This window comes from Pseudochaenichthys georgianus, chromosome 4, assembly GCF_902827115.2.
Source record: "Pseudochaenichthys georgianus chromosome 4, fPseGeo1.2, whole genome shotgun sequence".
Lineage (NCBI taxonomy): Eukaryota > Metazoa > Chordata > Actinopteri > Perciformes > Channichthyidae > Pseudochaenichthys > Pseudochaenichthys georgianus.
In genome coordinates, this window is record NC_047506.1 from 24,013,834 (window position 1) to 24,025,877 (window position 12,044).

The 12,044-nt window shown below is 44.4% G+C and overlaps 1 protein-coding gene across 1 annotated transcript in view; it reads right to left on the reverse strand.

Annotated features, from left to right (window-relative positions):
* The window catches only part of LOC117445899 (collagen alpha-1(XXIV) chain-like), a 102,123-nt gene that overhangs the window by 66,634 nt on the left and 23,445 nt on the right, over nt 1-12,044 (reverse strand). Inside the window, exon 3 of the mRNA XM_034081836.2 lies at nt 2,060-3,408. Coding sequence (XP_033937727.1) covers nt 2,060-3,408 — 1,349 coding nt within the window. The remainder of the gene's footprint in view (nt 1-2,059; nt 3,409-12,044) is intronic.

Here is a 12,044-nt window from a genome sequence, read left to right on the forward strand (position 1 = left end):
ACTAGTCCATGCATTTGTTACTTCTAGGCTGGATTATTGTAACTCTTTATTATCAGGGAGTACCAAGAAGTCAATCAAGTCGCTTCAGCTGATTCAAAATGCTGCGGCTCGTGTACTAACCAGCGTTAGGAAAAGGGACCACATTACTCCTGTTCTGGCTGCCTTACACTGGCTCCCTATAGAACACAGGATAGAATTTAAAATTCTTCTTCTCGCCTACAAAGCCCTTAATGGGCAGGCGCCATCTTACCTTAAAGAACTCATTATACCCTACTGTCCTACTAGGGCATTGCGTTCCAAGAATGCAGGGTTGTTGGTTGTTCCTAGAATCTTTAAAAGTACAATGGGAGCCAGAGCCTTTTCTTATCAAGCTCCACATTTGTGGAATCAGCTTCCAGTTTGTGTTCGGGCGGCAGACACCCTATCCGTTTTTAAGAGTGCGCTTAAGACCTTCCTTTTTGATAAAGCTTATAGTTAGGGCTGATTAGATTCAGCCCCTAGTTTTGCTGATATAGGCTTAGTTTGTCGGGGGACATCTTACTTCTTCCTTCTCTCTGTCTATACCCGTGTACTCTCATGTTCCGATTAACCCAGCTTCCCCAAATGTCTTTCTTTTTGGTGTCTATATACGCTGGGATCCGGAGTCATGGATGATCCTGCGGTCCTGTGTCCTGGATCGCGAGCGCTGGATCTTGAGTCGTGGCTGTGGTCCTGGATCATAGGTCCTGGATGGATATCCTCGTGGATTCATCTTCCTATTATACACACATGCATTTCCAAACATTTGGACTACCTATGTTGCAAATGTATTATCTTTTCAATTTACACACGGCATCTATTGCACGTCTGTCCGTCCTGGGAGAGGGATCCCTCCTCTGTTGCTCTCCCTGAGGTTTCTCCCATTTTTCCCTTTAAACTGGGTTTTCTTTGGAAGTTTTTCCTTGTACGATGTGAGGGTCTAAGGACAGAGGGTGTCGTATTGTCATACTGATATTCTGTACACACTGTGAAGACCACTGAGACAAATGTAACATTTGTGATATTGGGCTATATAAATAAACATTGATTGATTGATTGATTGATAATGATTTCAAAAGCCAGAATGGGTCCCTCTCAAAACACCTGGGATTTCGACACAGAGGGTTTAGGTGAAGAAAAAAAACTGGCAGGATTGCTGGGTTTAACCAGGCGCATGTTTTCACCCTGCACAAGCCATGTGTCTTTCTAGTCATTTGGCTGCACAACTATGAAATATTTCCCATGAGGAAGTAAACCAGGTTTTTTTTCCAAGTTTAAACATAGATGCAATGACACAGATTGGCCACTGATTCGGTTGATCAATGTTTTAAAGCATGCACGTATCAAAGTGGTCGGAGTACTCCAGGCTTGGACGATATCATGCTCACAATACTGCAGTTCAGTGCGAAAAGTGGAAATAAGTGCAACGACTCAGTGCTGGCAAAGCCTTTTTCCACCTAAATACCTGTAAGCACTTTGAAAGTGAGCTATGGAAACTGGTAGATGAGTCCAGACGTCTTACACACTCCTAAATTAAACATACCTGACACATTTCATTCATGGGAACATTAGCACAACCTTTAAATCTAAACTATAAAAGCATGTTCAGATGCAAAGCCATCCTGACAGATTACATCATTATGGCTTGATTTCTTTGCAAGGGTATACCTCCAACCGTCAGATGAAATATTCTCTCTAACATAATACGATTCAAAGTTGCTGGCAGTATTTCAGCAAGGGAATGATGTGTTATTTTAACAACTTGTAGATACATGAAAAAAGAACAGTGCTTGATGCCATCACCACTAAATCACTACACCGCCCTGCTAAATATCTTTTTATATATCCTGTGTGTATGTAACAAAGCCACATTTTACATAGCATTTCAAATGTGATGGTCATAAATTACCTTTAAGTGCCTCGTATAAATATTTTCCATTTAAACATGTGCTGCAATGCACCGACTTGTGCCTCTAGTCTTCGAATTATGTTCCACAGACACTCATAGCTTTACTTGTAATTCAGAAATGCAGTCACTTACCTCAAGACCTGGCTCTCCTTTGGCGCCACGGAAACCATCTTCGTAGTCATAAAAATATTCTGGATCCTCATATCCATAATCATATTCTCCCACGTCTACATCATCGTAGTTGCCGTCCAGGTCGTGCTGTTCTGATATGTCAACGTGATTCTCCCGGTACAACGTGGTGCCATTGGCTCTAAGATGAGTCTCCAGGAGGTGATGAGTCTGATGGGGCCCAGAGCGAATGTCCTTGGAGCTGGTGATGGAGTTGTTCCTGAGTCCTTCCGTCACTCGACTTTGCCTGACTAGGGAAATCAGGCCAGGTTTGGCTTCTGGAGTCTGCAGGCTCCCAGAGCTGCTCTCTTCCTCTGTGCTGTTTTCAGAGACAACAGTGTCCTCCTGAGGGCTACTCTCTTTTTCCAAAACATTGTTGGTAGTGGTGATAGTTCCAGATAGATCCAGAACTGCTCGTCGACTCAGAGTAGCAATGGTGGGGATGTCAGCCTGGGGTAAGGATATGGTTGAGAGGGCATGGGAATCCAATTTGGAAATATGGCTCTGATCCCCCATTTGAGGATGCTGTGTGACCATACTACCTGGTGGCACGTTTAAAGTTGACGTGGCTTTTAAGGGGGTATGATGGGAAGCTGCTACTCCAACAATAGACACACTCAAGGGGTCAGAAGGCCGGTCATTTGCCTCAATATCTGAACCAGGATGGGGCAAAGGCAATCTGTAAGTGTCAGCCAGCCGGCACTGTGTTTTAAGGTATTTGCAGTAGTGCGCGGCAGCTTGGGCTGAAGGATAGATATCTAGTTGGCAGACTCGACCATTAAATGGTGCCGCTTTTGAGTTCATCCTCCCAAGTGTGAAGAGACCCCCAAAATCTCCCAGTGTCTGAGATCTCCCCAGGGTCTGCTCTCGCTGTTGCACCGCCCCACAATCTGCATGGAAGGATACTGAGCGCGCACGTACACCAACAGCAAAATGGTGCTGGTGCCCATCCTGCCAGTTGTAGTTGAAGTAGATGGAGGCTTTCTCAGCAGTGTAAACCACCACTCTGCGTGGCAGCAGCTGGATGCCAAATCGCAGCCTGTCCCTGTCATCTCTGACACTAAAAAGAAAAGCATTGTTTGCTCGCCATGAGCTTAGGCTAACAACGACAGAGAACTCCTCGCCAATCTCAGGCGAGAACAGACTGCCTGCTGGAGCCTCATAGAGGGAGTTTGAGTCGAGTAATACCCCATATCCAGAAGCTGGAAAATTCAAAGACGAGGGAACAGTGGTGTAAGTAGTTGATGGTGGACTTGTCCTCTCGCCTCTGCTGCTTTGAGCTGTAAGCCCCAGTTGATAGAGGATATCCACTCCTAAAAGGACAGAGGAGGCAGTGGTAAGTTAACAGGCCAGGATTGGATCACAAAGAATTTCAACTTACAGTAAAGCAAAAAAATGAAACGGCACTTTTAACGTCTTGACCAAAACAAGAATAAACGGTTTCGGTACTAAAAAGTGGTATTCATATAAATGAGTTCAACCATAAGGTGGTCTGAAATTACTATAACATATCTATAGATATTGTGGCACTTCTATTAGCTCGAGAAAAAATACAATACAACAAAGGCAAACAAATGTGGGACATTACATAACATTACATTATTTGTTTAATCAAATTCTAAGAAAATAAGTAACTGGTCAGTCTCCCAGGATGCTGGTTAGATCTCCCTGTTTTTCTCTGGTAGGAAGTACCAGAAGGCAGCTGTGATCCAGATGAGTGCAGGGGGACTATAGAAGGATGGGGCCTGACAAGGATACAGGAAACCAGTCCACACAGCCTTTTTTAATCAACTGCCACCAGAGAAGAGCAGATTTCCTCCAAATGGTCCTGTCATTATTTCCCAATGCCCACAGGTACTTTATGTTAAGTTGGCTGCCAGCCACACTTAAAGTGATTTGGAGACAGAGAATAGTCTGTGCAGTTTTGGCTTGAGTAAAAGCAATAGACTTATAACTAGGTTGGAGGACATGTTACATGTATCACATACAGTAAGTAATGAGCGGTTATAGCTTTAAGGAAAAATGGGAAGTATAGCTGATACATATCGTAAATGTAAATCACATAAAATCAATAACGGATTGTGTCTGTCATTTTAGAAGCTGACCTGTACATCTTCTCAAAAGAGAAGGGGAATATTGAGATGAATACCATGTGAGTACGAAGAGGTAAGAGTAAGAGGGGTTCGTTGATTTTCATTGCTGAGGGGAAACGGAATGCACTAACTCAATCACTGATATGCATTTCCAGAGCAACATTTTCAACTGCATCATCGTCTTAAAGTATTTGTTTAACCAAGGTTCACACATTTAACAGCTGTGAAGACTGCAAACACTAAAAGAAAAAAAAAGGCATCAAAGCTGTAACTTGCCTATTTCAGAAAAGTTGCATGTGTGTACACACTTGACCTTTACCTTGGTCAGGGGATCAAATCAAATTGCCTATAACTTCTGAAATTCTGAAATGTTGACAGGAGAATTGTTTGAACAAGCTACCAGATGCTCACTTCGTATAAGGAAGATCTGTATAAGACGAAAGCAGCAGGAATTAAAGTATTTTATCAGTGGCATAAATCAAACCTGAAGTTGTACAAGTTTAGACTTCAAACAATTGGATCATGCTTGATGCAGATATTTACCTTATTTTAAGAACTGTCCAGACAAGAATGATCAACATTTAATAGTGTAAGTTTGTCACCATTCAAATAAAATGTACTTTAAACTAAATATCAGGTTCTCTCACAAAAGAAACAAAATAGTGGTATATGGCTCTGTCTGTCTGTCTGTCTGTCTGTCTGTCTGTCTGTCTGTCTGTCTGTACATTTCTAGAACTGAGAAAAAGTAGTTGTGGCATTTAGTAGTATGATTTTGGGGGGGTTGAAGCAGGTGAATGATCTCTAAGGACACATCATTTTATACGCGATTAAAAAGTTAGTATTTGGCTACTAATTCATAAGTACTACTAGGGGAAGGAGTACTTATTGGATAAAAGTGGAGGCCCGTAGTAGCATTCTTTCTTCTGTGTCAGGGCTTTGGAGGGAACAGAGAAACAAGGGGAGAAAGTCTGATAAACAGAAATAAGACATGTGGTTCATCGTCTTTGATGTTATTTTGCAGCATTTATAGTCCTGCAGCTCACGCAGAGAGACTATCTATCTGCCGCTGATCCAAGCGTGCACTGAGATGTCCTTGACATTCTTAGCCCCAGGTAAAGTCAGCCCAGATTCCAATTAACCTGTCTCATATGTGAAGACAAGCTGCTCTAGCACTCTGTGTGCATTCCTCCTCTTTTCGTTCTGATGGATTGATCCTGCTTGGAGTGGGCTTTAGATTATAGACTACAGATGTGTGGGGGGGGGGGGAAGACGATACAAGACGGAATAAGGGGAGGGACACATGAGGTAATTTGATAAAGAGGCAGTAGACAAGACAGTGCACATACATTACATGTACAGATGTGATCTTATATGTCAAGATTCATTGTGAGGTCAACCTTAATTTCAGTGTGCGTTCACTGTGAAGTTTTCCTGACAGTGACGCATTTCCTCTCTCTCTTTGTCTGACTAATTAGTGTACTTTCCCAGAGAGTTCTCCTTAGCATGTACTTCAAATTATGTTTGCACGTGACATATTTCAAGCCTTCTCTGATGGACCAGAGATGAGAGCACTGGGAGGAAAAAGATGGGCATCTGGAGAATCAACAAGAGTTGAGAGGTTATTAAAGTGCACCTATCATGCTATTTTTAGGCATATATTATGGGTCTCAGATATATAAAGATATATAAAAACATGTCTATGATGTGTTGTCATTTATTTTTAAATATTTTTGTTGTTGTATTTTTCATTAGTTTTACCAAAATAACTTGATTTAATTGTATTTAAAATAACATTTCCAAAGAAATAAATCCTTCGAATCTGCCTGTTCAGTTTCTGTTGGAATGTGAAGGGTTACATTTAAAAAAGCTCCTTTGGCCCTCTCTGCGAGTTACTGTGAAGACAGGAGCTGATTGGTGGTCCTGCTGTAAATTCACAGAGGGCCAGCTAGGGTAACTCAACGAGAGAGTAATGTAAAATGACAGTACAATTGACCAGTGGCCCATAGTAGCCGCCCCCCCCTCTTCCCACATGTTTGATTGTCATTAAAAATTAAAAATAAATTAAAATATTTTTTTTATTTTTTTATTTTTAATGAACAAGGTAAATATTATATAGTTGGAATCAGTAAAATGTATAATCTACAATAAAATCTCGTTTAAAATTGTTTTACGATATCTAAAGTTACTGATAAGTCACATGTTTCCTGCCTGGCCGCAGCGTGTATCATTACCCTCTCTCGTCCGGGCGGTAGAAAGGAGCCCTCAGCCAGAGCAGCAGCAGCCAACAAGCTGACTGTTGCTATCTGTATACTATGCCGCCGAAACATAATTTCAGCCAATCAGCGTCGTCAGATCTGATGCTCAAAGGGCGCTCTGATGCTCAAAGGGCGCTCTGTCAGCGCCCTGGCCTGTGTGTCTGTGAGTTGTTTGGACTCGTATCAAAGGTGACGCGACAGTAGTTGTCGAGGATGGCTGCGTCTGCAGGTGGAGACTCCGGTGCTAGTGGATCGCCGTAGCTGTAGATTAACATTTACAGGCTTATTGTAGTTGTAAGGGCAATGCCTGTAGCACCATGGAGCATATGTGTGGGCTGGACCTGTATTTTACAGGAAAGGAGTAAGCAGAGGGTGGAGTTGTCGATTCTTGTTCAGGTTTCATCTTCCTCACCCTCTCAAACTTTGAGTTGCGCGCACTGCTAAAGAGACGCACTACCATGGAAACCAAACAATGGTGTAGCTGTATTAAAGTCCGAGTGGAAACAGTTGTGAGTAAATCAGATTTTGTCAGAAATCGGGAGAAATGCGGGTGTAAGAGCCATTTAGGCACATAAACTCTTACACCTGCATTTCCATAAATGGTAATGAATTATGGTTTTGTGAGCCAATTGAATATTCTTTAATTTAACTTAAATGAGCTGAATAACTATGAATTATTATTTTACTGTTTTGTAACGTGTTATCTTGCTTATGGACAGCTCTAGTTTACATTTTGTTATTATTTATAAAAAGCAATCGTAGGAGCGTGCTCAGGTATAAATCACGCTGCCAGCATGACACAGCAGGAAGTCTAGAGAGGAAGTTGGAACAAGTTTTTGACCGCACACATCCGTATGACCGAGGGATCTTGTTTGTTTATTTGTTTAAATACCGTGCAAATGTTGCACGTCGGCTGCCAGCTGATCTATTGAACCTCTCAATAAAGCACCTGAATGGAACGAGCAAGGTATCTGATTTTTTTAATACTGTATACGTGAGTCAATACTCGAGCTCGCCTCCTAGACTAAGTGGCCTTTGAACATTACAGCGGGAGAAATATGACCCCAGGAGGAAACTGGGAGAGGGCAATGAAATCGGGAGTCTCCCGCGAAAATCGGGAGGGTTGGCAAGTATGACACAGACACAGACACAGACAGACACACACACACACACACACACACACACACACACACACACACACACACACACACACACACACACACACACACACACACACACACACACACACACACACACACACACACACACACACACACACACACACACACACACACACACACAATGTTCGTATTTAGTCTCCTGATTTTAAATGGGAATTACATCATTTGAGTGTTCCCAAAGCACCAGTGTTCTGCAGTTTGTGTGGGCCTACTGTACTGTTGCACAGTTTTGGAAGATTCATAACTAACCACACTGAAGATTATGGATTATCTCATATCTTTAAGCCTCAATCTATCCTCCCCCCCCTCTAACATCACCAGAAGTCATAATTTAAGGGGTCATTTCTCAAAAATGTCTCCCCCGGACCGCCCTAGTATGGTTTGGTCCCTATTTCCATAGCCCCACCAAAAATATTTTCCACCAGCCGCCACTGCAATTGACCAATCATATCTTCTCTCTAAATGGGTGGGCTTTATTTTCGCCAACTTTATGACAAGTTCCGCACACTGTGATTTTGGAAAATAGCTTGAAATAAGGTGTGTGGAAAACGAACCTGTTAGATAAATGCACGTTTTGTTCAGCCGGATGATATCCACATGTATACCCTACTTTTATAATTTTCTAATCATAAATCTAATCGATAGATTTGTTCATGATTCGATAGATTCGTTCATGATGGCTCATGTCAGTGATAGTGATGACATTGTTGCGAAATTATTAACCGAGTAATTTTCAAGATTGAGTTACAATGATAAATTGGAGTGGCAAAGGATCAGCTGCATGACCCGCCATCAAGTGCTTCATCCAAAAGGACAGGAGGATGGACTTTGTGTTTAAGTGATTTGATCATCAAAGGTAGGCCTAAGTCATTTTCAATGTGGGCTGCCGTGCCGACTTAATTCATTTTTAATTGTTACTTGGCTGTGCCCTGTCATGATAGGTGTTTATATAAATGGTGTTATTTTGTGTGGTAGAGGGTCGCTGTCATTGATGCGTTTCGCACCCCGGGCCGTTGTTTTGATATTCCGCTGAAGTATACGCTGTGACGTAATAACCAGGGGTGCACATAACTTTTTTAGTGAGTTACTCAAATGAGTACCAGGAGACAGCATTTGGTACTCACCCCACACGAAGCGTGGTCCTCCTCAGTGTCTCCTTCACTATCCTCTATTTATACTTCTTGCAAGCTAGATGATGAAGATGATGAAGATGCACCTCCCTGTCTCTTTTTAAGCCTCCGATTTGCTTTCTCCAAAACTTGTTGCGAAAACTGTGAAGTCCTTGCATTTCCTCAGGCCAAGTTGAAGGATCAAATACTAAGAAATGATCACATGACTTGAAGTCATATCTGATTTCAGATGTGGGAAGTTACTAAGTACACTTATTCAAGTACTGTACAGTTCTTAAGTACAATTTTGAGATATTTGTACTTGACTTTGATGCTACATACTTCTACTCCACTACAGTTCAGAGGTATATTAGATGTCACTTGTTACTAACAAGTATGCGCAGTGACGGTGGGGATTGTTGAAATGGGGTACCACCGTGTTCAGACACTAGAGGGCCCCATAACACAACAAATAGAGACTCAGAGGGTAAGAGATGTGACATCTCCGCTGACTCTAAGGAGCACACAGTGGAAGATGCTCACAACATCTGCTTGGGTTTTCAAGACAGTAACACGGGGTTACAGAATCCAATTCGCTGTCACCCCCCCTCGTTTCTTGGGCACTTTGTATTCACAAGCCCGGGGAGAGTCAGCCCATATTCTAGAAAGAGAGATCCTCTCACTTCTAGAAAAGAGGGCTATATCTATTGTACCTGCCGAGCAGAGTCAGAGTGGCTTTTATTCCAAGTATTTCCTCGTTCCCAAACGAGGAGGGAACGGAATTCGGCCAATACTGGATTTGAGGGTTCTGAACAAATATCTAAAAAGATACAAATTCAGAATGCTCACTCACACATCTCTGCTGCGTCTCGTGCGATAAGATGACTGGTATACATCAGTCGACCTGAAAGATGCGTATTTCCACATCCCAGTATATTATCCACACAGGAAATATCTGAGGTTCGCATTTCAGGGGATCTGTTACGAATACAGAGTACTTCCCTTCGGCCTGTCTCTCAGTCCAAGAGTGTTTGTACGATGTACGGAAGCCGCGATAGCCCCGTTAAGACAACAGGGTATTCGCCTGGCGACCTACCTGGACGACTGGCTGCTTCTCGCACAGTCGGAGCAGGAGGCTGTTACGCAGACAAGTGTCCTCGTAAAGCACCTGCTCAACCTGGGTTTCATAATAAACACAGAGAAGAGCATGCTGTGCCCCGCGCAGACTATACTCTTCCTGGGTTTACACCTGAACTCGGTGCCCTTTACAGCCCGACTGTCAGCGGAAAGAGTGAAAGCTTTCAGAGCTTGTCTCGCTCAATTCCAGCTGCGCAAACATGTTCTCTTCAGATTCATGGCGTCATGGCGCGCGGAGAGTAATGGTTACTGTGAAATGCGTAACGGCACTAGGCCACTGGCTGCACCCGACTTTTCTAGTACAGGGCGTGTCTATGGGTGGTCACCACGGACGCATGTCTGACAGGTTGGGGAGTTATTTATGAAGGCCGTCCGGTGAGGGGTCTCTGGAGCAGAGACCTCCAGCGGGCGCACATAAATTACCTAGAGCTTTTAGTGGTGTTCCTCACCCTAAAACGCTTTCTGCCTTTTCTCAGAAGACACCATGTCCTCGTGAGGACAGACAATACGACTACAATATCGTATATAAACCGCCAAGGGGGTTTGCGTTCTCTCCAGTTACACATGCTGGCACGCAAACTGATCTTATGGAGCGGCGGGCGTCTCCTCTCTCTGAGAGCGACGCACGTACCAGGTGTGTTGAACCTCGGGGCAGATCTGCTGTCCAGAGGTGCACCACTTTATGCAGACTGGACTCTACATCCAAGGATTGTGAGCCAGCTGTGGGTGCGTTATGGTAGAGCCGCGGTGGACCTGTTCGCATCAAAAGAAAATTCTCAATGTCAGCTGTTCTTTTCGATGCGACTTAAACGCACCGTTAGGCGTGGACGCACTCGCACACGTTTGGCCTTCGGGCCTTCTGTACGCGTTCCCACCCCTGGCTCTGATTCCCCAAACTCTGGCCAGAGTGAGGGAACCACGCCACACACTTATCCTGATAGCTCCGCACTGGCCCGCTATGTACTGGCTGGCGGAGATTTATCAGCTGCTGTGCGGGCAGCCATGGCAGCTCCCGCTACACAGGGGCATACTGTCCCAGGCGGGGGGGGGGCGATCTTTCACCCACACCCAGAATGCTTGGCCTTATGGGCCTGGCCCGTGAGTGGTACAACCTGAATACAGTGAGACTCCCTCATAGGGTGATAAACACTATTCAGAGTGCGAGAGATTCCTACACCAGGTCTCTCTAAGACAGTGCTGTTACTGGTCCTGGCTTCCGCCAGGCGAGCCAGTAATTTTCATGCACTATCTGTACATATTTTTTCACACACTCGGTTCACCCCAGGGCAAACGAGAGTGTTGTTGAAGCCCAACCCTGTCCTTATACCCAAGGTGGTTGGGTCATGTACCCCAATGGACATTGAGGCATTTCCTCCACCGCTGGGTCCCTCCGGGGAACAGCAGCAGGATTTGCTGTGTCCAGTTCGTGCTTACGCACCTGTATGGACAGATCAAGGGTGCTTCGTCATAATGACCAACCCCTTGTGTCCTGGGTTAACCCTTATAAGGGCAAGTCTGTTACTAAGCAACGGCTCTCCCACTGTTTTGTGGAAGCAATTGCTTTGGGGCCCATACGAGTCAGAGTTCGCAGGCACCCTCGGGTCCGCGAGCTCTTTCGACTCAGGGTCTGGCTGCATCCTGGGCTCTGTCCAGGATGTCTCCCATCCAAGACATTGGTGCAGCGGCGAGCTGGTCCTCGCCGCTCACTTTTGTCCGCCTCTTAACAGGCTGGACGTTCTGCTCCCAGTGTGACTCAAGCAGTGCTGGGCACCTGGTTGAGTCAGAGCTCTACCTGTTAAGTTCTGGTTGGTTTGGTGATTTTCGAGATAAGCTCGTCTGACAATACGGGAGCTACAATTTCCCATAGTGAGACATCGAACGGAGTGTTATGAATGAGAACTATAGGTTACTTACGTAACCCCAGGCCTCAGAGTAACATGAAGTGAGATGTCTCACCAGACGGCCCTCCTTGCTATGGTGAAGCGAGAAGAGGTGCTTATTTTGAATGACGCATGCGACGTAGCGCAAGCTACTTATAGGGGGTGGATTCCCTGACGCTGACGTCAAGATCACCAGCCAATCAGGATTGGCGTAATGAGATTGATGCTTCTGTTTGCTCCGCGATGAGGCGCATCCCATAGTGAGACATCTCACTTCATGTTACTCTGAGTGCT